The sequence below is a fragment of the Channa argus genome, chromosome 12 (genome assembly GCF_033026475.1).
Source record: "Channa argus isolate prfri chromosome 12, Channa argus male v1.0, whole genome shotgun sequence".
Classification (NCBI taxonomy): domain Eukaryota; kingdom Metazoa; phylum Chordata; class Actinopteri; order Anabantiformes; family Channidae; genus Channa; species Channa argus.
In genome coordinates, this window is record NC_090208.1 from 26337751 (window position 1) to 26365050 (window position 27300).

General features: G+C 39.4%; 3 protein-coding genes across 9 annotated transcripts in view; 1 reads left to right on the plus strand and 2 right to left on the minus strand.

Moving 5' to 3' along the window:
- Positions 1-15528, plus strand: part of focad (focadhesin) — a 52371-nt gene extending 36843 nt beyond the window's left edge. For 4 of the 7 annotated variants that reach the window (XM_067523312.1, XM_067523313.1, XM_067523314.1 and 1 more), the window contains 18 exons: positions 216-454; positions 541-630; positions 772-919; positions 2007-2126; positions 2494-2616; positions 2785-2862; positions 3475-3546; positions 3736-3838; positions 4049-4129; positions 4349-4477; positions 4561-4676; positions 5438-5698; positions 6605-6694; positions 6879-7056; positions 8541-8638; positions 12804-13055; positions 13311-13386; positions 14839-15528. In XM_067523312.1, the coding sequence (XP_067379413.1) occupies positions 216-454; positions 541-630; positions 772-919; positions 2007-2126; positions 2494-2616; positions 2785-2862; positions 3475-3546; positions 3736-3838; positions 4049-4129; positions 4349-4477; positions 4561-4676; positions 5438-5698; positions 6605-6694; positions 6879-7056; positions 8541-8638; positions 12804-13055; positions 13311-13386; positions 14839-14912 (2328 nt within the window). In that variant the 3' untranslated portion in view covers positions 14913-15528. Of the gene's footprint in view, positions 1-215; positions 455-540; positions 631-771; positions 920-2006; positions 2127-2493; positions 2617-2784; positions 2863-3474; positions 3547-3735; positions 3839-4048; positions 4130-4348; positions 4478-4560; positions 4677-4868; positions 5019-5437; positions 5699-6604; positions 6695-6878; positions 7057-7333; positions 7885-8540; positions 8639-8796; positions 8900-12803; positions 13056-13310; positions 13387-14838 lie in introns of those variants that run through there. The other 3 variants (XR_010915693.1, XM_067523316.1, XR_010915694.1) reach the window with 3 other exon arrangements.
- On the minus strand, positions 14145-21874 carry hacd4 (3-hydroxyacyl-CoA dehydratase 4). Its single transcript, XM_067523318.1, has 7 exons — positions 21569-21874; positions 20496-20602; positions 19887-20014; positions 19703-19812; positions 17606-17712; positions 16934-17065; positions 14145-15307 (listed from the first exon to the last, which is right to left on the minus strand). Coding segments are annotated over exons 1-7 (669 nt in total). The 5' UTR covers positions 21571-21874; the 3' UTR covers positions 14145-15224.
- LOC137137266 (tubulin alpha chain-like) lies at positions 21673-25891 on the minus strand. Its single transcript, XM_067523319.1, is given in 2 exon segments — positions 21673-25666; positions 25668-25891. Coding segments are annotated over 2 exon segments (387 nt in total). The 3' UTR covers positions 21673-25503.
- Positions 25892-27300: the final 1409 nt, after the last annotated feature.

Here is a 27300-nt window from a genome sequence, read left to right on the forward strand (position 1 = left end):
CTTGTGCTGTCCAAACTATCCAAATGTTTTACACATTGAATGTAAAGTAAGTGAATAGTTTTATTGAGTGGAGAACTTCATATTAATATGCAGTAAACAATAAAAAACTAAAATAAAAGAATATTTGCTCATAAATACAATATGTAAGGGTATTTCCTCAAATGTGGTAACATCATCCACTTGGACTCAGCACTCACCTGCTTCCTCCTCCTCAGCGCTCCTACTCAGTTGAGAACACAGCGAGTGCGATAGCCCGCTCCTGTGCCAGCCTGGCATTGTCCCTGCTGGTCCCAGTGCTGGTGGTGTGGCAGAGGGACGGTCTGGTCCAGGTCCTGTCAGCACTCCAGGCTCGCCTGCCTGACTCGCCCACTGCTGATGACTCCCAGACTGTCCAGTTCCACTCTGGCCTCGCGCTCGGCATGGTGCTGTCCAGTTTATACCACGAACGTCTCAGGTAAGCCGTGCATGTCTAAGGTGTAGCCCTTCTCTAAGAGACTTTGGGTTGACCTGTCTGTCTGTCTGTCTCCCTTTGGTTTTTAGTGATGTCTCTGTTCAGGAGCACAGTGATCTCCTGCTGCAGCCTCTTCGTGATCTGGAGAGTTGCTCCTTCAACCCCAACCTAGAATACAAGTCAGTGCTTCGTCTTATAGTGAGATGTAGCTTAAATAATAATGGAAATACTAAATACATACCTATTCTAACACACTGCTTCAGTAAGGCATCATTTTAAATATGTTTGTCTAAATGCTTTGCTTCCTTTTGTTGCCTTAGTACTGGCTGTACGCTGGGTCTGGGTCTGGTGCTGTCTGCTTTCTGCAGTAGTGGACAGAAGGAGCAACACGTCCACGTTACCCGGATACTAGACAAACTGTTGTTCAACCTGCAGGACAGCAGTGGACAGGGGCGCATGCAACAGGAGGTACAGTACAATAGCCATTCATACAGTATCACACACTTCCACACTAAAAGAGGTTTAATTAGTTAGAGCCATATACATCTATACATCTTTATAGTCTTGACTTTATCCTGTAAAGTGCCTTGAGATGACTTTGTTGTGAATCGGTGCTATAAAAATAAAGTTGAATTGATTTGAAATTGAATCAGTCAGACACACCATTAACACCACCTTATGTTACAAATCACCACTGTGTCTGCAGATTAAACAAGTCTTAAAATATCTAATTGTTGTAATAAAAAGAGGCCAGTGGAATTCAGGGGGAAGTTAAACCTCACAATGTATTTGTTTTTTGAAAGTAATTTGTTCCACTAAGAAAGGAAGGTCTCTATTATAAGTTTATCATGAAAAGCTTTATTTAAGTATATTTTGTGTTGATATGGTGAATATTGGTAAATAAAACTTAGTCTGATCAAATAACCACAAATTAACAAAGTCCATGGTAGATTAGATTCTAGACTGAGCCTGGGCACGTCAGCAAATCACTGTCCTTAGGGCCAATCACCGAAGACGAAGATGTTAAAGGACATGTCTATGTTTTTACGTGTGCCCATATTAACAGTGAATACGGTTTTGCTTGCTGTAATTATTGCTCCCATCAAATTGCTCCTCAAAGCCCTTACAATGGAAATGATGGGGTCCAAAATTCCCCATCCTTGTGTAGAAAACTCTAGCTGAAGCTAAAATGGGCCATGAGCAGTTTGAGTTGAGTAAATTGGACAAAGAGGAGCTTCTGAATTAAAAAAGCTGCAAGATTGGACAATATCTACCCAATGTGACTTCTTAAAAGATAAAGTCTTGCATTGGTGTCGGCTAAATATTTCAATATATTTTTGCACTGATGGAGGACTGTGGACTGTGGCTCCCATCCACTTACTGACATATCTCTTAAAAGAGGAATAGAAGTAAAACTTCTTTCAGTGTCCATGTGGTCAACTGACCGTTGTTTATAGAAGCCTTAAGAAAATGCAAACCTGTCTTTAATAAGTAAAACTTTAAACATTCTTTGGGTTATTTATTTATTTTTTTTTAAATGCGCCTATCTCTGCAGGTCTTGGCGTACACTGTGGCATGTGTGGGTGTTTCAGCGTTCAGTGCAGGAATTATTGATGCTGCCAAGGCTGAGGAGGTCGTGAACAGTCTGCGCATCATGACTGAGGAAAGCCAGCAGGTCAGCAGGAGAGTGTGTTGTGTCAGTGAGGTCATTTCAGGGGGAACAGCAGCTTCATTACCGATGATAAAGTGGATGTGAGTTTGACTCAGGACTGTCAACAACTGTCTGAAAAGGTCCTGTTTCACTTCGCTGCTAGATATTTAGCAGTGAAGAACCAAACGTGCATTTGCCACTTCTGAGCTAATGACATTAGCATGGTGATGTTGCACATCACTACAGAAAAGAAGGTTTAAGTTATCAAGAAGCTGGGAGTTAGAACATAATACTGTAATTAAGTACATGTACAGTACATGAGCATCTCCACCAAGTCCAATTCTCTGTGCCTGGACTCTAATTTTCTTTGTTTCTGTATATATGTGACCAGACCCCAGGCTTCTCCCTGGCTCTAGGGTTGGTGGCCCACGGTCTGTCAACATCTGGTCATGGTAAAGCAGAGGACCTGCACCTTCGTCTGCTGGCTGCTTGGATCAAGATCCTACTAGCTGAGGTACTACAGCTACACCTTCCTGTCTCACTTACAACTGCATTAGCCATTTATACATCGGCTATGTGTCTATTTTATCTTAATCTTAGTGTCCCTGATACATTATCTACAATATTTTTTTAGTTAAGTATTCTAATGTCGATTATAGTTTTAAATGTGTTTGTGTTTCAGGGTTGTCCCACTATGCAACGACTGGCTGCTGTCAATGGTCTGGTGGCCTTGGTGGGATCTGAGAGTTACCTCATCGGGGTAAAAACAAATCCAGTTCCTAATGACACATTTTTGTGTTTAAGAACAAAATCTTATATCTTATACACATAGTAAGCACAGAGCAGGATCCTAGACTGAGTGAAGTCTTCAAGTCTTCACTGTTCAACTCTGGGTCCAAAAGTGTCACCTCATAGTTTCAGAAATGGCTTTTTCCATTCATCTTTCTCAGAATACAATTAGTGTGCATGTGTTTGTTGGTGAAAGCAGAGGTTTAAAAGAATTCTGTTTCATGCTCATTGGCCATCACTGGTAACTTTGTACCACTGGTGTCTATTTTTACTGCTTATCATGTCTCTGAAGATTGAATCATGTCAACTGGACTTCTTACTTCATGATTCAGTCTTCAGATAACCAAACCTGGATGACTGAAAATATTCACCAACAACCTCACATGTCTTCTGTAAAAAGTGCTTTTCATTAAATCAGTTCTCCCTAAAAAATAGTTTACTGTAGTGGCCATCACAGGCATGAGGGCAGTAGATTCAATACAAATGTCAAACTTTTTCTTTCATAGTAGATTTGGCTATTAAAAGATAAAAATTCAGTTTTCTTTTACTGTGATTTTACAAAAACTATCACCTTATTTTACAGCTGAAGAATGAGTTTGAACTTTCCTCGCAGCAACAGAGCAGACTCAATGAGGTTATTCGAGCCATCATACAGGTAACATCAGCACACTTGGTTTGCATTACAGTTTTGCAATGTTGATAACATACGAACTACAGTCATTTTTATTAGTAAATCAACACTGTTTTTGTTTTTTTTGTGTGTGTGTGCTGCCAACTTATGGTTTATTATACTAAGCTGTTCTTTGCTCTATTTACAATGGGGCGATTTGGCTCCTCATTACAGATTATAACATTCTCTGGAGCTATTGGTTTGCAGTCCAACAGTGCCTGTTTGGTGGGTCATTTGCATTTGGCCCACATGTCCACCAGTCATAGCCACACAGCAGGTAATACAATTGCATTGCAAGAATATTTATAAGTATGTATTGGGCACAGTGATTTATTAATCCCTAAATGTTAGGCACAGTTTTAACCAGTCAAGTTGTCCTGATATTTAAAATGAGCTCAACCCTATTTATTGTCAATGTGTAACGTGTGAAGTTACTAATATAATGTGATATGTTTTGCTTTATATTTCTCTCTTGCCATCCTCTTAGTTCCTCAGGATTTCAATTACCTCTCGGAGAAAAGTGTCATCAGATCCATTATGGACTTTATCATAGAGGCTGGAAAAAAAGGTTTGTACACTGATTTAGTACAAGCTGACACTGTTAAAAACGTCTTATGTAAGTAGTTTAAAACTTTTTCCAACCACAAAGCAGCAAAACATAAAATTTCACTTAAGTAACCCTAAAATGCTTCATCATGCATTGAAACAATTAATGGTATTGTCACAATTCAGAGCAAATATTTTAATTGACATTTTTCGTGAATTTCCTGTCTTTTTGCGGACTCAGGTCCAGAGTTTTATCATCCAGATCTTGTTAATACTGCTCTGACCTCCCTGGCATCAGTTGGGGCCAGTTTCCAGTACCCACCTATCAACTGGAATGTTGTCCTGTCTCCTCAGATGAGGCTCAGCTTTGGTAGGAGTTCTCACACATTGACATATACACTATGTAAACAAATAGAGTCAGAGTATCAAGCTCGAGCGTTTTTCCTTTGACAGGATCAGACGTACAACATCAGTGTGTGGTGCTGGCAGCAAGCCAAGCTCAGTCCTCCAAGAGCGCATCCCTCTTTCTGGGCTCCTGGCTTTCACCACCACTTGTGCACAGTCTGAGTGTAAGATACCCACAGTTTTTAACCCATACGCAAAGTTTGCATTAAATTCTTAGTCAGATTCTAAGATTTACTTCTTTAATCTCCAAATAACTTTAGAATGACTCTCTATTATATGTTATTGACAAACTGTAACTCTCAAATGAGATATATTTTTAGAGAATTAACTTGTATTTATATTGCCAAATTCCACAGATTACCAATATACCCAAGGGCTTTACAATCTGTCAAACATACTACATCCTCTGTACTTAGACCCTCAAATAAGAGAAGGAAAAAAAAACAAAAAAACAGGAATAATCTGAGATCCAACATCATACTCAATTGGTTCTGCAGAAGAAAGAGGTGATGAGGAGCTTGTTTATTTCTTATTATTATTATTATATATTTTGTGGTAGCCTTTAGGTGCAGTATTATGTAATATAAGCCAGTCTAGCAAATGATAAGGGAGGGGGGGATTAGTGTGCTCAAGCCCCTGCCTTGCTAGGATAGTTTCTCCATTGTTTTACTGAGGAATAAAATCCTACATATTGTTCAAACACGGGCAGGTGAACAAGAACTTTGTTTAAAGAAAATAGCGTGTAATTGTAGACACTGATACCAGATCAGACAATTAATACCAACTTTCTGTACTTAGCAGTTTTCAGTAATCACAAATATACTTCATTCTCTAGGAAAGAAAGCTGACTTATGATAATCTGTAGAATATATCTAACAGTCAGAGACATCTTGGGAGATCTTTAAATGCATGATTTGTCCTCCAGCACCAGACCCGCGCTCACTTGTATGAGAACCTGGGCTTGTGGATGAAGCATGTTGCTGAGGACAAACTCCAGGTCTATGTGGAGACTCTGGGTCTGCAGCAGTTCCAGGAGGATGTTAGATCCCAGCGCCTAAGCATGTGCCTCTCCATACTGCAGGGCCTCGCTCAGGCCATGGCCCTACCAAACCCTCCCAACAACTGCTGGACCGTCCTTTGCACCACCACTGAAAAGATCTTCAACCTGCTGCCCAGCCACATCCAGGTACAAATCAAGGGCTTTTACTTCCAAAAACCTGACAAAGATCTTTGAAAGATACTGTACCTCAGGTACTGCAACCGACTTCACTTTTTAAATATCAAACTTACAATATTTACAAATTTATAATGCACACACTTCATCTGCTGCCTCACTGGTGCTTCATCTACATCTAATATTTCTACATCTATCTCTTACTCACTGTTGGGCGTTAGGCCTTGGACCTACTAGCTGTAGCTGTACACCGGGGTTAAGCAGTGGCCCATGAACCACTGGGTTACTGGTGTGACTGCCGCTAATAATTTTGCATTATTAAAAATGAATAATGATAGCCAGGGATGATTTTGGTCGATCATGGAATCCTCTTGTCTCATTTGGAGCAGTGTGTGGAAATTGGTTAAGGTCATATCTTACTAACAGAACCTTTGCTGTTAATATTGGCACCTGTTTCTCTGCTTGAATCCTTGTTTCCTATCTATCTTAAAGAAATATGGTTTCTCTTTCCACTGGTACGCAGATGAATATCAGATATATTTAGCTTTAAAGGCAACCGTCTGAATGAGTTGAGAACAGGGCTGGCCCTTAACTCTTTACATCTTAATGAATACAAAAGTGAAATTATCACCACCTGTGCAACTTTATGCAATCCAACACATTGGCTCTGCTATAAATTCGGCTTTTAAAAGGTTATAATTTCTCATTTGTTAGATTATACTTATTATACTCATGCAAACAATTTAGGGCTTGAATTTGAAAGAAAAATATTAGTTGCATATGTACGTTTTAGCGTAAGTGAAGGCCTCTTAATTTTTCTTGTTTATCTCTTGTTCAAATTAATCATTAGGTATAATTGCACTGAGCTTCATATTTGCAGTAATGGTCTTTTTCTAATCACAAATGGATTTATTGTAGGATGGTGAAGTGGATTTGTATGTGGGAATTGCCAAATGTCTGTCTGAGATGTCTGATACAGAGATTGATCGAATCACTCAAGTTACAGAGGTACAGTATGATAGTTACATACATTAGATACATGTTGTCTTGTTTGTGATTCTGATTCTGATGCCTGTCGGCTATAATGATGTTTTCATTCACCTAAGCAGGTGGAATATGTCCTTGCATACATGTAACATGTAACATGTAATCTGCAGTTTTGATAAAGATGTGTACTGATGCCTGTATTTAGGCTCAGATGGAGAAGAGCTGCTTTGTACTGGCTTACCTGACCTCCCATGGCAGAGTTCCCCTCCTGTGTCTCAACGACATCATCGCTGGTGTGCTTCGCGGTTGGCCAAGCCACAGGGTCGGCTGGCTCCTCCTTCAGACTTTTTATCAGTGTCACCTGGCTGCCAGCGCCATCACAGGTCAGGTCACTGTCAAGCTAGAAAGCATCTCCTGCTGCATTCTTATCATTTGAGTAAAGTTGAAGTATACTGGCAAGAAAAAGTTTGGTAACAGCTAGACAACTATGTATTTTTATTATCTTTTGGCGATTTATATTAAATCAAATGGTTGTAAAAATTAACAACAATTTATTTTAGGCATATTGGGGCACAGAATAATGGTCTAAACAAATTTGCATGTTAAATTACCCTTTGCTGAAATAAGTGCCTGACAAATCTGTGGCATTCTACTCATCAGTTTTTGTAGATATTCAGGTCTGATTCCATCCCCTGCCAACTTGCCTGTTGCCAAAGCATCCCCAGATCATCGTGGTTCCACCTCCACGCTTAACTGTTGGTGTTGTGTAGGCATCTATCTTCTATTCATGAGCTGCATCTAAATCTTTCATGCTCTTCACTTGGAGGACTTGGAGTTTTCTCGGAGTTTAATTCCAAAGCAAAGAAGGAGAAGTAAAGTAGCTGTGCTAATATCCAGAACGTGAACGTGAAGATGCTTTCAGAGTGTGTCAGAGTACTGACACAACATTCAACAGATTGGTTGTGTACAAGGATGAAGACTCTGGATAGTCTGTGGAGGCAGGATTCAGATCTTCGGTGACAACTAAACTGTAGTAACCATTCTGCCTTATGAGGCTCGTATATTCTTATTTTCGGCACGAGAAGCTCATTGTGTGATTAATGAGGGAGTAGCAGGAGCACTCCTAGAGACAGAGAGGATCTTCCCGAGGCCCAGCTCATCCTAGTGGAGGTGAACGGGGACTAGCCTTGCTCAGACAAAAGTTGAGCCACACCTTTCTTGGGTGACCTCTCGGTGCTATAAACCTCTGGTAAGCCAGCAGGAATCCCTCAACAGCTAGTTCTAAAGGTTTGACGTTTAACACTAATTAGGTAGTAAACGGTAGTTATTTTTAAAAAGCAGATGGATTACCTGCTAATTAAATTGCTTAAATTGGTGTATATGAATGAATGTTTTCTGCTTTTATGTATTCTTTAATTTTTTTGTATTTCTGTTTTGTTTTGTTTTTTTACATTTCAACGTGAATAAATTTATGTCTTGGTTTTTCCAAACTTTTTCTTGCCATTTTTTTTTCCTGTCATTATCTGCTGCTCTCTTGAACTTACAAGTTGTAAATAAATAGTTTGCAAATAATTTGATGATACTACATAAATATTATCCATAAGATCAAATAATACTAGTAATGGTACTCTTTTGAGCAGTAAGGGTTGCCATCTGCCAAAGTGGATTTTTTCACCCATCTATCAGAGTCTGCGAGAGTTGGAAAAATGATTTTATCACTGAATAATCTGAGGGCAAGAAAACACATTCTTTGCACTTTCTCAGTGTTTCTTTGAAACTTCTATCCATGCTCTACAGTTCATGTATTAAGTTTTAATATCCATATTAGTGGAATTTGCATGTTGAGGTGGTTTGTTCTCTGTCATAGGTGTTTCCAAACGAATGGAATGGCTTCTGGAGCTGATGGGCCACATTCGCAATGTTGCCTATGGTGCGAAGTCTGTCACATGTGGAGACACTAAACAGGTATAAGTGTTTTTAAGTCCTCTTTAGACTATAGTGTGGTAACTGTATGGGTGTCTACTCTGAACACTGGGGCAGACCTGCGTGGACTTCTATCTCAACAATATTTGAATCAATCCTTGACCTTGGACTTATTCTGTCAAATTTCTGCCTTTTTTCAGTGCTCATGTTGTGTTGCTGCAGATTGACAGCTTTAGGAGGAAGTGAAGAAAAGAAAAAGCAGTATGACAGACAGCTGATAAAAAGTATAAACTGGAAAAAAAGGTGCATTTTTATTTTCAGACAGACTTTGATTTATAAATAAGGCAGCGTTTCTCCATTAATAATCTTTCTTCATTAAAAAATTTCAAATTTCAATCAGCCTTTTGCTGCCCTGTCTGCAGCTATGCACATGCGTTACTGAATAAAGCTAAATAGAATCATAGATATGCATATAGCCTATATGGAAGATGTATTACCTCTACCGGTAATCTGTGTTCTACCCGGATAAACGAGGTTTGCCAAATATTGGTGAATGCACTGCATGTTTGTATGTCAGTGTATGAGCCGGATGCAGCTCTATAATACCACAGGAGGTCAGGAACAGAATAAAAGAATAAAACACAACAAATGCCTAAAAGGTATCAACAGTTAATTAAAAATATTCAAACCTCTAAACCCAAATTGAAATGAGAAGATGGCAGAGACAGCAGTAGTAGGACAGTGAGGTCAGGATAGAGCACCCACATTGATGATCTTAATCTTATGGTGGCATGTTTGACTAATAATGATTCAGTTTGTTAGATGTTTTTTGAACAGATTGTTAGAGGTCAGTTCTCTGATGTGAAGATGGCTACTGGTTTGGTCACATTGAGTTTTAAGCAGCATTAATTTAACCAGTCTGTGATACGGACTATTGACTGCATTAGTTTTTTTTTGTCATGTTGTTAAGATTCATGTATATTAATGTATCATCTGGATACACCTAAATATAATTATTTGGACATACTGATGGCAGGTCATTTAAGTAGAGAGAAAAAAGTAATGGTCCCAGAATGGATCCTTGTGGGACACCTGTGGACAGATGGAGGATAGGTGAATGGGGTTTATCTACTAACTGTGATCGATTTGATAAATAAGATGTAATTCATTTTATTGCACCTACTGAAAAATTGAATACACTTTATTTGGTCAATATTACTTGATGAATAATAGTGTCAAAGGCCTTTTTGAGATCGAGATACAGAGTGTCAACCACACCAACTTTATTCAGTCAATATTTTACATTTTCTGTAAAGAAGCAGTTGGCAGTCTCTGTGGAGTACTTGGCTCTAAAACCAAACCCCATTAGGTGCAGAGCAAAAGAGGTGATGTTCAAATTAATTGTTGAGCAATGAGTTTTTATGCAACTTTTGACAGTGTAGCTAGGACGCTGCTTGGTCTATGAATGCATACTAACAAGGGGGGTCCACTGTTATAGATTGGGATTGCAGCTTCTGACTTCCACACATTAGAAAATATAGTTTGAGAGATTGATAGATTGAGAATTTTGGTTAATGGGGTAATTTCATGTGTGATTAAGCTCTTTCAGCATTAAATACTAAAGACATCGTTTTTTTGTGGATAGTTTGAGAGATTTTATTGTCCGTGAAACGTCCTTATGCTCAAAGCTTACTTTATAGTATTTACAGGACAAGCATTTGTATTGTTGGATGAAAAACACTGAGCAATAGTTAAAACAGACTCATAGAAGAAATTTTTAAAGGCATCAAGCGGATTAATTGTACGTTGTCCATTTATTGTAATTTCTTTTGTATTGTGGCCTATAAGTCTTTCTAACTGGTTCCAGGTTGCTTTAGAATGTCCCCTTTGCCGTTTCTATCATAGTCAAAAATATTTAATTATTGCATTTTTTAGTGCTAGATTCCTCTCTTTAATCAGTTTTAGGCTATCAGAATTTATCCACGGTAATACATTTTTATTGCATTTGTAATTTAGAGCTAAAGTCTTCTTTCAAAATTGTTAAGAATGATTCACTGTCCTGTCCTCACTCTCTTCACACTTGGGTCCGGTGTTGTCCCACTCGACCCGCCGACAAGCAACTCCACCACCACGTCACCTATGCAGCCACCAACATCCCTAGCAAACAGCTCGGCCTCTCCAAAAATGTTTAATAGGGTTCGAGATGGGCCACTCTAGGACATTCACATCATTTTCCGTAAGCCCCTCCTGTGCTTCCTGGCTCTGTACTAAGGCACGTTGTCTTATTACCTAAGGTCCACTTTAATTTACACCAAGTGTCTCATCGAAGTCCTAATAAGTCACTTATTACAGAGACTGGAACATGAAATTGGGATTAAAGGAACTGCACTAGGTTGGTTTAAATCGTATCTATTGTATTGTAGTCTATTTTTTCTTTTGATAAATTAGTCCCATTTTCGTCTCTTGATTATTTTATTTTTTTATACTTCATACTGTATTTTAATATATCTATATCTATACAATATCATTTTTTTGAGACATCTTTGTGTACAGTTGTGGGCATTGTTCTCATCCATATTCATGTTGTATATTTATGTTACACGTTCTGTAATTTGTCTTTCTTCCTCATGTTTCCATGCTGCTGCACTTTCATAGCAGATTCCTTTAGTTCATCCACCAGGTACTGTCAGGTGACAGAAATAGGAAGTTACTGAACATAAGAAACTTCTTATTAAGGTTGATGCAACAGGCCAAGCAGCTAAAGTAACTTTTGAACCAGAAATTCTTTCGGCTGTGGAGGAAACATTTTGACTTAGCTACATTCCACACATAAGACTTTGCATAAAGACATTTCTTCATGTCTATTTGTTCCTCTTTCACATTATTATTTTTATTTCATTGAAGAAAAATGGAAAAAAATATTCTAATAGTTTTTTATTTTAAAGCATACTTTAGTTTAATTTAATAAATATTTTATGTCATAGGTTTACTTTTGTTTTTTTGTGACTTGCATTATATTTGCGGACATACTGTAGCATAACAGTCCTTTAACCCCCCCCCCCCCCCCCCACCTCAACACAGGAACACACAGGGGTCTGTCACTCAAAGTGAATTACATAACTAAGATAGTATAGATCATTTTCCTGACCACATTGAGTGCTGTATGAATTTTTGTTCGCCTATATTCCAGAATAATTTTGTACTACTCAATATTTTTGGCCTTTACCAAGGACATCGGGTATTTTACTTAATTCATTTGCTGACTTTATGTTGCTCTTTCTCTTCTTTCTGTTTCTCTTCAAATTAAATAGCAAAGCCTCAAATTACTACTTTTAGGTTTTTAGGCTTTTGAGGTTTTTTCAACCTTGGACATCCATGTAATCAGCAAACAGAATGCATTATGGTTATAAAACCCCAATCCAAGGATTAGGATCTAGCTGCTTCAAGGTCCTGGGCTTTTGTTGCTTGATTGATTGATTGATTTGTTTGTTTTATGATGCACCAAATGTTTTCTATTGGTTGAAGGTCTTGACTGCAGGCAGGCCAGTTCAGCACCCAGACTCTTCTCCTGCAAAGCCCAGAGTGTGATTTATTTATTTATTTTTTGTTCCTTTCGGTTTATCCCGTGAGTTCAGGGTCGCCACAGTGCATCAGTGTCTGCATGTTGATTTGGCACAGTTTTTACGCCGGATGCCCTTCCTGACACAACCCTCTAGAGTGTGATGTTCAGTAGAAAATCATGCCTGTTTCTAATGCGGTGCTGCCCAAAGATCACATGCGTCCAGTTTGGAGCTTTGGCCTTGTCCCTTGTGTACAGAGATTCCTCCAGATTCTCTGAATATTTTGATGATACTATATAGTGTAGATTTTACATTGAGGAACAGATTTGCCACAGTTTGTCACAGATTGGTGAACCTCTGCCCACCTTTACATTTAAGCCTCTGCCTCTCTGAAATGCTTTGGATAAATGTAGAGATTCTATTTGGAGTTCTTCCCTTAGGCAAGAACTTCCTCAGTCCCCCCCCCCCCAAAAAAAAGAAAAAAGATTAACACTGCCCCAAATATCAATTAATGATGCTTTAACATTCATGAGCAATATTACTAAAACATGCTTCTTCTGTTAAGCTGTACTGCACCTAAACTAGCTATGATTGATTTTATAATACTGTGGCTGTGATATAACAAGATTCCTTCATTTGTATTGCAGGCCACTGACTTCCTGTTTCAGGTCTTTGCTGCTGCTGTAGTTTCCTGGGGTGACCAGTTCATGCCCCTCCTCCTTGGCATCAGGCCCCAGCTGTTCCCATGGCAGCATGGCCCCAAGTCTCCATCTCTAACACACAGTCTGTACGGTGCGGATGTGCTCACTGAGCACGCCCTGGCTCAGTGCCTGTTGGGGATGCCCCACAGCCTGGCTCTGCTGATGGGCAAAGAGCCTTGGAGCAGCCAGACACAAAAGGTTAGTGTAGCCACCAAGGCTTGTAGTAGGTTTGTGTTGTTGGTTGCAATTCTAGTTGGAGTGAAATGTATCCGGCTCCCTTTTAAACATGGTTGAGGTAAACTGCCACAAGTGCACATACTATTGAGACGTGAACTGCATGGGATCAACGATTAATACAGTAATTTGTGATACTGTCAGATCCTAAAATAGATGGCATTTAGGGACAGCTGTTAAACAATGCGTATTTTCTGGATTTCTCTCTTTTTGTCTCAGTTCATAGACTGGCTTTTCAGCATCACAGAAGGTCCTTGCCACAGTCTGTCGATCACGACCATCAGCACAGCCAAAGGTAAATTAAAAAAGGAATTTAAGCGGTAAAGCACTGCTGGGATGGTTGAACCACACAAACAAAATAGTGACGTGGACAAATGTCAAGCTTGATATACAAAGTCTCTTAGTTGCTAATGTCTACACATTTGTTATGAAAATTTTAGAGTGTAGCTATTCTACTTAAGATATCTACATAAATATATTCTGAGTGCAGTGATGGTCTGAATGCTGCATTAAATTGACTGTGTACATACATACATGTCTGTTCGTACTCTTACTGTTGCTACAGTAAGAATTTTAAATCCAAAAAAGTCAGTATATTAGTAAAACTGTCTCTATGAGCTACTTGTATCTATGTGACATCATCTCAGTCTAAAGTCACTAGTTGCAGTCAGTTATTCAGCCCCCACTGCAAATTAGGTGCATTAGCAAAATGTACACACCTGTAGCTGTTTGCAATGAACATATCAAGACAACCAAAAATAATTTAAATAACTCAATACAACTAAGTGGTTTCCCCACAATCAACCCAAAATGCACCTTTTAATGACAAATGTATATTCAGAATTACTCAACCACCCTGAAAAGAATCTGAATCATTGGTGCTAAGTGTTGCATTTTGTGTTTATGTCTAAGGAACCGCTGGTGACATCAGTTGTTCAATTAAATTGTTCTTCTTTGTTTTCATTTTCACGCACTGTTTATTATAAACAGCTGAAACTTTGCAAATGTTTGTTTGTTATATTTTCTGAAATATATTCACTGAACTGCATTGACTTCTCATAATACATTTATTATGCAATAATATTAACAACCAACTTCAACATTAGGCTTTGACAAAGAAGCCTGATGGAAATTAGCAGAAATTCAAATAAATGATTCTCGATGAGATGGGTTCCAGCATGGTAGACCCCCCACCCCACAAAAAAAAACCTTCCAACCATAGTTGTAAATACCATCAAATAAAACTAACTAAACTGATTGATCCGTTTAACAGTTGTGGAGATGAATATAAATGTATTGAAGTATGCAAATTATATCAACTGCATTCGGTTCATGAAATAGAGTGTTCACAGCATAAGAACCATACATAAAGTTTACCCTCCATTTGCAGGAGTTGTTATGAACATTTTAGAGAAATTATTCAGGAAATGGTAACATAATCCTTGCAGCCTTTAGATGTATAAATATTTGTCTTTGCTAATACTTTGTTATACCTCCTGGATGAAGGGTTTTTGTTCAAAAGCGACTAGAACTGGAAACAGAACATAAATCTCCACAGGGGGGGAAACGTGCCATTGGTATTGTTATGGCATCAATATTATAAAAACATCAGTCCATACAAGGAGAACCTGAAACACAAATACTGCTTTTCCTCTCTTCCTTCATAATTAACATCTGACATCAACAGGAGCAAGAAAAACATTGTTGGCTGAAGGAGGTTTACGTGATTGTTCTTGTGTTGTTTCAGCTGCCCTCTTGGCCCTGAAGTCCTCTGTGGAGTTCAAGAAAAAAGCTGTGTGGACCAGAGCTTATGGCTGGTAGCCCAGAGGAGCTACATCAGAGTACTGCCATGGCAACGCATACAGAGGGGGTTTGCCAGAACATTGCTGGAGCTTTAACAAGCAAACCTCATTTTTCCTCCCTGCTCTAGATCCACGGCCTTTTTGAACTGCTGAGCTTGAACACTGTGCCTCTACTTAAGTCGCTTATGAGAATGATATCACGAGAAATGTACAAAGATTAAAATTCAACATAAAAAATTTTGTCATATGGTGTCAGATTGATAGATCTGAACATTAGAGAAAGTTCCTGGAAGACAGAAATCATCAAAATATTCAGTTCTTTCTACCAGTGTTATTCTGTTTTGATCTTCTTATTCCATTTCTCCTGGTGGTGTTGTCTCTCTTTCAGCAGCTGCCAGACTGTTACAGAAGCTCCTGAAACAACAACACCACTGTTACAAAGTTGGGAAAAACGAAATACACAGCCGTGTGATACATTTTTTCATTTGAGCACAAATTGTGTAGCTGCTAAAAGATGGTGATGTCAGTACAAATATTGTCTTTAAAGAAAGTATAAATTCAGCTACAAACAAAAACCTAAATACTTTGGTAGAAAACTGACTATAGTCTCCATGATTAAAGTTGTTACAATTTGAGGCATAATTTTCTCAGTTATTACTAATTCAAATTTTTTGAAAAACTTCTCTAGAATGTGTAGCAGATTTAGATTAGTCTGTATTATCTATCAGAGTCGGGGTCGAAACATGATTAGCTTAGCAGAAGTTCTGAAAGCAGGGGAACAGGCTGGGCTGGCTTTCTCCAGAGGTCAGCACATCTATCACCACCTCTAATGTTACAGAATGCATTATGGCCCTGGATCCCAATCTTCCCGATCACAGATCACCTTTGCTGTGAAAGTGCTCTGCCTCTGTACGATGTAAGCTGTAACAACAAACCAATCAACAATCGGTGTTTAAGACAGCTCATTGAATATTTCTGTTCTGTCCAAATCGAAATTACGATGCACATTTTCCTCTTTTCTTGTCGTCAGTGGATGCATGGGTTTGTTTTGTTTTTTTTAAGTTATTTTGAGAAGGCTGGTGTATTTTACTGTTTACTAGTTACCTTGGCCAGTGAGCCAAAAAGATCATTTCAGCCCCTGTTTATTTGTGCTGATTAAGCACTTGTTCTGCTTGGAATGAATGATTATTATTCTTTTGGTGATTCCAAAAGTGGTTGGGCTTGGCAAGCTTAGTATTTCGTAGAAATGGATTTAAAAGACGATCTTGCAGATATAAGGGGGGCACGTGTATGTATTTCAAACAGAATGCAGTGCTGAAGCTGCCTGCAGATTACGCCATTTCTCTTTCGTAATAACAGGCACACAGACTGATGTTTGATCAAAATGCCTTTATATAAATCTGTGATGGAAATGTCACCATCTAATCCTTTACTACATTTCAGTATAGTATATTAGTAACAGCCGTGCAGTATTTGCAGCAGCTCTGTGTCACTGCACTTGCACTGAAGCACAGCTGTGCTTTGAAGTAAATGCTCATCTGCATGTTAACATGACGCTGACAATGAAAGTAATAACTTCAGTCTGTTGTCCACTGCTCATTTGAGATGACCTGTATAAAAAGTACTGCACCTCTTTTATGCTTCCAGAAGAAGTAGTGAAATTGGCACAAAGCTGCCTTAAAGAATATGTGGTTCAGGTTCCATTAACCTATTCAGACCTTTTTTTTTTTTACCCTTCGTTGCCATAGAGGTGGAGCTACAACTTTGTTGCAACTTCAGTCACCAAACAAAGGTAGTGTTACAGAAATTGTGGTTTGGGTTAAAATAAAGATCACTGACTGTTGATTTGAAATGGAAAACAAACTTGTATTTCTTGTTTCAAAGACCTGTGTTTTGTCACCCGCCCCTGCTTCCTAAATGCAGTTAAATTACATCACCAACTGCCACTTTTTGCTCCTGTCGCGTTAACTAATGGCGGGTACAAACCTCTTTCAAGTAAGGGGTCATCTAGTGACCCTTATTGTAGTTCTTGTTTCTTACCAAGAGCAAGGACAGGCAGATAGATCACCAGCAAGAATGAGAGGTGACTGTGTGTGGCTTCTGTTGAATTCAGCGAAGAAGACTGGGACGCTATTGGTTCAATGTAAGACAGGACCTGATATATTGTCACACCTAAAGACAAAAAAAAGTCAAGCTAGTCATTAGCAGAAACAACGTGCACACGGAAAAATGTATTCGTGTATTTGCGACTCTTAAACCCTGTGTAAAGACTTGCTACAATAAATAGTATTGACTACTCTAACCAGCTGTAGATGTGGTGCACACACACACCCTGTACCAGTGCTGAGGGGTTATCACACTACTTGGCTGTTTTCCTGACTTACTAGAGCTTCACTACAGTAAATATTTGGCTGTGGTGCTCTGTCACTAACACACACACACACTCACTCTCAACTGGAATGTGCTTTCCTCACACACTTCCTGACGTGATATCCTTGCTTCTGCTTTATTAACTCGTTTCCTGCACACATACTGTTTGCCTTACATAACAGAAGTGTTTGACAAATTTGAAAAGACCTATTTTCTTCACTGAGAGAAAACATTGTAGCTGTAAGTTTACTGTAATGCAATCTGATGCCCACTTGGTCTGTTTGCTGTCACTTTTACAATTGGAGAACATCGTGAAAGTAAAGATAGAAACGGTTTAATAACCTTCATTAATGACTGACAGGATATATAAGGGGATCCACAGTGTGTAACGAAGCCACCGCAGGGAGACATAGGTTGCATCCATAACACACAGCAGCTCGTGTGGGTACCTGCAATCAAACAGTATATGCAACATAACAAGGTTGTGAACGAGTGCGACAACTGTCACCTTAAGTCAATAGGTAGATAGATAGACAGATATTTGACCCTTTTAACTCATTGGCTTAGTTGGATGGTTGACAAATGGCTAAGAAATAAATGACTTCAGATTTAAAATTGTGGTGTTAATTTTTTAAGGGTGGCGCTTCTGTCGTATGTAGAATTTATGGAATAACTACTGTGGACTCCAGTTTCACGGTTCAATTAGTGGGGGTAATTATCCACAGGGTTATTACTAATAGGAATAATGGCCACCACTAACAATGTGTTGGCCATTAGTATAACAAGGCCTAGAAGAGACTGATCACAGTCAAGTGCTCCACAGAACGCCACAGGGGATCCTCCCATTCGCCATTAAACTGTTCAACCCGCCACCATTATTAGTTTTAGTTCATTTACGTTTACTCCTCTAGCTGGGTTTTCTCTTACTTATTGTTCAGCAGTCTGTACCTGTTTATTGTCTTGGTTTGGTGAAACTTTTCTCTTTTCTACTTTTCAGGTGGAGAGCAGCTTTAACAAGGCAACACAATTTCCTTATGGGGTCAATAAAGGTGTTTGAGTCTTGAATCTTGAGAATGTGCACAAACCTTTTGAACTATTTTTCAGACCAACGGTCGATCAGTGTGTAATGCTCATACACAGATAAACCTATAGAGGATTACCACTTCAGTCTACATCTCCCCTCTCCATCGCACATGTTTTAAGTTTCTTGTATCTCTTTGTTTCATTGCCCAGCCTGAACCTTTTTTGGTTCACTGTCAAGTGATTCATTCCAGTGATCCATTTAGCAGCTAAAGAGCCAGATTTTGTTTGTTGGTGGAGACCAAAAACAGAGCTAAGCAAGAGTGAATATTGAAATCTCCAAATGAATGATAATTGCACTGTAACTGTTTGATGTGTAAATTAACAACTTGGGGTGGTTAAAAGCTTATTAAGATCTTTACAGTCTCAGCTAATTTCAGCATCATCATGCCAAATATGTTTTTGCTTTGGGAGGTTATTTATTAAGTTAAATTAAGCTTTTTGGCAATTAGACTTGATGCTATTCTATCTCAGTCTCCCTTACTAGTCTTTTGTCTTGTACTGTAACTCAGTTTTTTCTTGTATCCATCCCCTGACTTCTCAAAGATCAACGCCTTTTGGTTTGTCCCTTCAGCGGTCGCCACGGTGGAACATGTTCCGCACGTTGATTTGGTATGTGTTTTTGCACCGGATGCCCTTCCTCCCGCAACCTTTCACCTGAGCCCAGGTGAAAGTGGGAGGGTTGCCCTTGGTGGCTGGGTGGGGCCACACATGGCTCGCTGCCTTCTGCATCCCAACCCATTGCTCTACCACTGACCCACCAGGACCCCCTCTGCTTTTGTCTTGCACGGTGTAGTTTTTGTCCAGAATACTGATGAATCAGTAACCACACTTTCCAGATACAGGTGTATTTGTACTACACGCTGCCCTCAGGTGACGTCTGTTTAACTAACTGGTTGACTTGCAAAACTAAGAAAGGCGTCGGCTATTTACGCAGTCCCTGTATTTCAGTTTAGATTACTTTATGAAGACTTGTTTTAAAGCTTCCTAGGTGGGTCAATGTTTTTTTAGACCTTGATATGGCTAAATGGCCTGTAAACCTCTGAAGTGGATGACAGTCTACAGCTGTGTGTTAGTCAGAGTGAAATGGGTTCTTCCTTTTGGCAGCATGAGCACTTGATTCACGGAAATACTAAAGATTTCTCTTCTGAAGACCATTAATATTCACAACAAACTGCCTAAAGCGCCTTAGGCACCATTGTTAGATCCGAACTAACAGTATTAAAAATACTGTGTGAAATACACTAAAATCTAAGTCCTGTGTTTTTCAATGCTGTATTTGCCAGTTTGACCTCACAAAAAAAGGGAAAAGAGTGGATCAGATGAAATGAGGAGACAAACTGTAAGTCATGTGCACACCTTAAGAGATCCAGAATGTTCCACAACAAGAACTGAACGCACACGACTGTTTTACTCTGCATTTCCTCCATTATGATGACTAAGATCAGCAGCAGGTTCTTCTCCACTACCTGAGAAAAAAAAATGGGATGTTCATCAGCTGTGTGATGATGAAATTCTGTTGAAGTTAAGCTATAATACTCACCTGTACAAAGCGAGGAAGGAGTCTGGTTTTCTCTATCCCATCTGCGATATGGAACAGCTCCAGGATGGAGACCAACTGGCAGAGACTCATCACAAACCCAACAGAGTAGAAAGTGTCTGCTAAGGCATCTGAAAATCAAAAATATACTTCCTATTGGGTGGAGATTATCCTTTAGGAATCTTTTGTATGATGGAAAATTGCTTTGGGGTGAATCAGGGGGATGATGGCAGCACTGTTGTGCTGTCAAATTACTGCACTCAATATTTGTGCTTTTCTAGAATTTACAGCTGATGTGTTAGACAGTCAGTAATACTCATTAGGCAGTGTCCCTATAGGCTTGGAACATGGAGGGCACACCTCCAGCCAATCAGAGGAGAGGCTCAAAAATAATAATTTGATGTTACCAGCTTCCAAATGGACGGATATAAGACAGGAAGGAAAATCGGACCAAATTTGCGTTTTAAAAAAAACCCATGTTTAAAATACAGCAGCACAACGGTTGAGTGAGTGGATGTTTAAAATAAGCTCCGTATTTGTAAAAATTGTCAAAAAGGGACCAAATACCAGCTGTATAAATAAACGGCCTTGCTTTGCCTTGATAAACCTCACCTTTACCAAATGTGAGAAACCTGGCTATTGTATTAGCCAGTATCCATGTGTGTCCACAGAACTGGAACAGGTTATAAGAGAAAATGTAGATGAACCTGAAGCTGAACCTGCAAATGAAAACAGGTCCCAGATCAGATCAAAACAGACATTTGGTTCTACACATTATCACTGGCTTCCTACATTTTATTAATATTAATGTTATTAGCAGCACCTGTAATATTCCTTTTGTTCAAATTCAAAGTTCAAATGACCATCTGCCAGCACGGATGCCTTTGATAATAGCACACATCATCTACTGGAAGTATATGGATTAAATTACAGAGCCCTTTTCTAAAAAAAAGTTAAGATGTATGACAATGTACAGTAAGTGAATAGAATGATTTGCAAATCAGCCATCCATCCATCTGTCACAGGGGGAGTGTGGGGTCCACCCTGTTCAGGTCTCCAGTCTATCTCTGAGCCAACACAGACAGAACCATTCACACCTACAACATGCATGTCTGTACAGTGTGGGAGGAAACCAGTGTAACAGGAAGAAAACGCAAACTCCTTGTTTTGTCCCTTGTGATTTCTCTAGATTCTCTCATATTATGAACCATAGATGATAGAAAACACAAAATGATTTATAATTATTATAATTACATTATTCTCATGATGTTGAGCACACATTTTTTTTACACACTGATCTCTTTATGTAACCAATCATGATACTGAGCTGTTACCAACTAACCTCATTAGTTGTGAGATGTTCCACCAGGTTTTTTTTTTTTTTTTAGCATTACACAAATTCATTTTGAAATGTAGGGATCAAATTTAAAAACAGCAACCTTTCATTAAAAAGAAGAATTCTACATTTTAGCATTTGTTATGTTGTGTTCTCTTTTTGTAATCAAAAATCACGCAGTGTCCCAACTTTCGTGGAAATTGGTACATCAAAAGTCAAACCCTTTTCCACAGTGTTATTGGTTCTCGAGCTCACAGTAATTGAAGTTTTGTAATGTGGATTCCCCAAAGTTCACTAAAACTACACAGCATTCCTCCCACAATGACAACTCACACACCGTAATACTCACATTCTTGTCCTGTTATTGTAGATACAAGGAAATGCTCCTAATTCCTTTCAGAGCTGGAAGACAATCATTTTCCTAGGTGGAGTTTGAGGCTTCTCCCAGTTAGCAGAGACCAGCCTCTTACATCATTGTCCTTCACAACTGAGAGCCGAGAAGTGCTGCACCATCTGTGTTCTCTAGCCCATTTCCTCGTAACTTAGTAGGAAGTGGGTATTAAAGTCTGTCGTCACATAGTCCCAACCTCCTAAAAGTTACAAACGAACAACCACGAGATGTCTGCTGAAAACACACTGGCTGAGGAGAGTGAGGTGTGAGGCAGCCGCAGAAGAACATTGACACACATAGTGCTTGTCAGGATCAGCAGCAGGGACGTGTCCAAACCTTTAGGGACCCAAGCAGAATGTCTCCACCCACAGCAGAACTAAAAATGTGCTTACTCGCCATTGAAAGTGAAACGTAAACCTAAAGAGGAAGCTGTAAAAACTTTACTTTCACATGGAAATATCACTATAGACCATGTGGATGACTGAACAGGACACATCATGAGTGAGTACTACAAAGTAATTGGATGTGTTAGTCTGTCTCAGTACCTTTTCACTTCCGCATCCTGTGTGTAGCTCCCAGCTTCAGGGTTATTGGTTCATGGGCTTTTAAAAATGTCCAATAAACATAAAGTTTCCTTTTTGAAATTGTGAATCGGGCAAAAGGAATAGAGATTACTGAGACTTCATGCAAACAACATGTGGAACATCCAGAACGAATGGCGTTACACGGCAACAGGTCAATATCCCGACTGGATATAAAAGAGCATCTCCGAGAGTCTTTCAGAAGTTCAGTAAGAATGTTCATCATGCCTGTTCACCTCCTTCAGAATTATGTTAGTCAACGTTAAATTGCGAAGAATGTCATTTATAATATCATTGAAACTTTTAGAGAGAGATCTCTGTGGATTCTAAAAGTCACTGTAAGTGAACAAAATGTGTTTCTGCATCCGTAATTATAAGTTAAACAGTGGTGGAAAGTAACAACGTGCCTCGTTATTGTACCCAAGCACATGTTTAAACGTATCTGTACTTTACTTAAGTATATTTAATTAAGGCTACTTTGACTTTTACTACATTTAAGAGCAAGTATCAACACCTTTTACTGTACTACTGTACATTTATTATCAAAGTCGCATTACACAACACAATCATGTTACTCTTCTCTATAACAACGAATCACAGGTGAAAGAGGAATCACTTCACTAAACCTGACGCATAGTGCCAGTTCCTCCTGTCTTAATTAACCTGCTCACTTTGAGTACTGCTAGTACTTGTACTCTTTGGCGTGTTGTGCTGAGTTTGGCCTGTCTACGGAGATCTGCATTCACTGCACAGGGCGCACACAACTAAACTAAATCCCTCGCATTAATGGTCTATTTACAGACTTACAGCTCCCGAATTCATAGTAAATTGTGTCTTTAAATGATGGTCATTAAATACCATGTCAAATTCACTCAAGAAACCCGAGGTCATCAGAAAAACATATATTGGCTCAGTTACGTATGATCATAAATCACATTGTTGACCTACACATTTCCTACTGGCTGCCAGTAGAGTGTGAAATCTGCACATTTTCACTGGCTTAAGTAAAGTTTGCAGTTGTTCCTGCTTGGCCCATGGCCTTTTTAATCAGTTTGTCGAGTCTCTGTCTGTGGTAGAGATGCTGCTGCATCAGCAGCGCACTCCATAAAATATGACTGATGCCTCCACAGAGTCCAAAAAGTTCCTCAGCCATCCTCCCTGCAGTCCAAAAGAGCTTAATATCCTCAGCTGCCTGCTCTATGCTTTGCTGTAAAGTACATTTGTGGACTTTTTTGATGCCAAACATTTCCCCTATTTGTCAATCTTGACTTGGATAATAACACACCAACAGTAGCTGCTTCCTCCTCTTCTTCTAATTCTGTGGTGTCGTACTAATTAGTGACCTATTCAGCTAAACTGAGGGCCATGTGTTGGATTAAATGCAGAATTAAAAGCTGATTAATTGGCAAAGTATGCTAACACATACAAGGACGTTGCTTTAGTCATTGGTTGCTCTCAAGTACGAATTGGATTGAAACCAGTCAGCTGAGCAGGTCACAGCCATGTGAACTAAAGAGCAGCAGCGCCCTCTTGTGTTTGAGGCCAGAGATTATTGCTCAGGAACCGACACTGACACCATTTTCACCTCATTCCTCTACATGGTGCTTTGTTTTCCTTCATTTCTGAAGTAAATCTAGTCTTTATTTGGGAGAATAGAGATTATTCTTAGATTATAGTCAGGAATCAAAACTCTACCTAAAAATGGTTCTGGATCATGTCGATGAGATGTGTTCAGTCAGTTAAAAGCTGTGTCTGTACTAAATCCAATGTTTGAGAGATTTCACTTTGGATCTTTGTGGAGACACCCACCTACCAAATGTTTAGGATTGTAGCATGTCCTTCATATGGGGAAAGAGCTGCTAAGTGTGTGTTACACAGCAGCAACATGCTGAAAGTCCACTGCACATGATTGTTGAGCTGAGCTCAGTAATTCTCTCTATACATGTTTATAATCTTGATTTTATCCTGTAATGTGCCTTGAGAGGACTTTGTTGTGAATTGACGCTATATAAATAAAGTTGAATTGAATTAATTCCACTAATACAAAAGATAACATCCTGTTGATCTGAGAGATAATGAATCTGCTCTGAGCCTCAAGACAAACTTCAGTTTTTTTCCAGTTTCTATTTAGCACTTTTCTATTTTACATTGCTACCATTACATTTTAGTTTTATTGTGTGTGTGTGTGTGTGTGTGTGTGTGTGTGTGTGTGTGTGTGTGTGTGTGTGTGTGTGTGTGTGTGTGTGTGTGTGTGTAGGAAGCATTCACAGTATGTTATTATGTTATCCTAATCTTCATTATTATTGTCTAGTGTGAATGCTGGAGCATTCACCTTAATATTCCAATCTTTCTATTTTTTCTGATTTCCATGTTCTGCACGTGTTTTGGCACTTTCAGCTAGAAACACTGTTCAAACTTCAAAATGTTCAGCTTATTAAGGACATGTGGGCTCAGCTCAGTAATCATCTTTTATACATTATAAAATAGATTTTTTTCAGCAATTTGAGACTCAGCTCCTCTTCAGCTTTGTCTTATTTCAGCTTTAACTAGTTGGGCATATATCCTTCTAGAGAGACCATTCAAACTTTCAGCAAATCACAAGACGTTCAGCTATCAGCCTTGTATTCTGCTTTTTAATATCTTTTTGGATTTTGAATAATCGTGCTTTAGTTTGAGATACTTTTTTGGGCACTTTCACCTTCGCCATTAATGTGTATTTCAGAATAGTGGTCCAGCTAAAGTGGGTAACAGACACAGCTTTATCAGGTCATGTGATCAGCCTGAGCCTGTGTCCAACCACTTTAACTAACACACACACTTTCAAAATAAAAGCCTTTTTGATACTTTATTCAAATTTTGAGCATTTAAATGGTAAAATGACTTTATGGTGTATCCATTTCAACCACGTTTGGTAGTATAGCTGTTTACTTTCATTTTGACCAAACTGATGACACATTTCTAACACTATTATGCAGCTGCACTGGTGGCGTGGCTGAGCTTCCTGAGGGCTTATTGATGTGGGGGATGTGACACTTTTATGCAAGTCTTTACGAGAGGCTTTGACAGGAAGTCCCCACACCAAGATATTAGATTAGCAGAACTACTGGATATTTCTAGTTGTAAATGTTATGTGCTGTATATCTATAAAAAACAAAAAACTAATTCATGTCACAGGAATTTGATTTAGAACACTTGACAATTTCAGTAGTTTTTTTCTGAACAGCCAAATTTTAATTGATAAACAACAACTTCTGTTTGGAATTTATTCAACCACACATTGTTTCCTGTTTAGCTGATACCTTTGTGTTCCTTTCAGTATTCCTCTCCTCCCCCCTCTCCCTCAATGGAGTCAACTCCAGCCTCTTCATAATCCTTCTCTGGACCTGCCATGTCCTCTCTGGCCTCAGAGAACTCTCCCTCATCCATAGCCTCATCCACATACCAGTGAACAAAGGCATGCGTAGCGTACATCAGACAGAGCTGCAGTAGCAGTGCTGTTGCTTAGCATGCACACAGCCCTCTGGACCTTGGCCAGGTCTCCACCAGGAACAACAGTGGGTAGCTGGCAGATTATGCTGAGCTTGAAACCAGTGGGGCACGGGTCCACAAACTGGACGGTGTGCATGGTTTTGATGGTGGCAATGGCAGCATTCACATCTTTGAGCACGACATCACCATGGTACAAAAAGCTGCAACCCATGGTTTAAATCTTATCTGTCTGATAGATTTCAAGTTGTTCATGTTAATGATGAATCCTCCATGCACACAAAGGTTAGCTATGGAGTTCCACAAGGCTCTGTGTTAGGACCAATACTTTTTACTTTATATATGTCTCCTTTAGGCAACATTATTAGAAAACACTCCATAAATTTCCACAGTATGCTGATGATACCCAGCTATATTTATCTATGGAACCAGATGAAAATAATCAGTTAATCAAGCTTCAAGCCTACAAGACATAAAGGCCTGGATGTCCCACAATTTTTTACTTTTAAACTCAGACAAAACTGAAGTCATAGTATTTGGGCCCAAAAATCTCAGAGATATGATGTCCAACCATATTGTTACCCTAGATGGTATAAGTCTGGCCTCCAGTACTACTGCAAGGAACCTTGGAGTTATTTTTGATCAGGATCTGTCCTTTAACTCACATATAAAACAAATCTCTAGAACAGTCTTCTTCCACCTACGGAACATGGCCAAAATTAGGAGCATCCTGTCTCAAAGTGATGCCGAAAAACTGGTCCATGCATTTGTTACCTCTAGGTTGGACTACTGTAATTCCCTACTTTCAGGATGCCCCAGTAACTCCCTAAAGAGCCTGCAATTAATCCAAAATGCTGCAGCCAGAGTGCTGACTGGAACTAGCAAGAGAGATCATATTTCACCTTCACTAGCTTCTCTCCATTGGCTTCCCATTAAATGTAGAATAGAATTTAAAACCCTGCTTCTTACATATAAAGCTCTGAATGGTCAGGCCCCATCATATATAGAAGACCTCATAGCACCATATCATCCCAGTAGACCACTTCGATCTCAGAATGCAGGCCTACTTGTGGTTCCCAGAATTTCCAAAGGTAGAATGGGAGGTAGAGCCTTTAGCTATCAAGCTCCTCTACTGTGGAACCAGCTCCCAGTTCAGATTTGGGAAGCAGACACCCTCTCTACTTTTAAGTCTAGGCTTAAAACCTTCCTCTTTAATAAAGCATATAGTTAGTTATAGTTATGCAGCCATAGGCTTAGACTGCTGGGGGACCCACCCCCCGATGCACTGAGCTCCTTTCCTCCTCTTGACCATCTCTCCTCTCCTCTCACCCCACAATTGTCACCACTGTATGTCATTAACTCTGTGTGTTCTCTCCCGTAGTTGTCTTTGTCCTCCTCTGTCCCCCTCTCTCTGTCCCTTTCTGCAGGTGTCCTCCGGCTTTGAAGCTGTGTGTCTTCCAGCGTGCAGCTACTGGTCCTACCAATCTGCCCGATGTTTTGTTGTTGCTTTTTGTTGCTCTGTTCTTTTCTCTCTTCACTTTCCACTCACCCCAACCGGTCAAGGCAGATGGCCGTCCACCCTGAGCCTGGTTCTGCTGGAGGTTTAAAGGGAGTTTTTCCTCT

Bases quoted from the DNA above. Each gene is read 5' to 3' on its own strand.
- hacd4 (XM_067523318.1), bottom strand. The intron at 17,066-17,605 runs GTTATTAAACCG...TTTTGTCTTTAG, and splicing joins CCTGTCAGTCATTAATGAAG to GTGTGACAATATATCAGGTC. The intron at 15,308-16,933 runs GTAAGAAACAAG...TTGTTGTTTCAG, and splicing joins TCTGCCTGTCCTTGCTCTTG to GAGCTTCTGTAACAGTCTGG.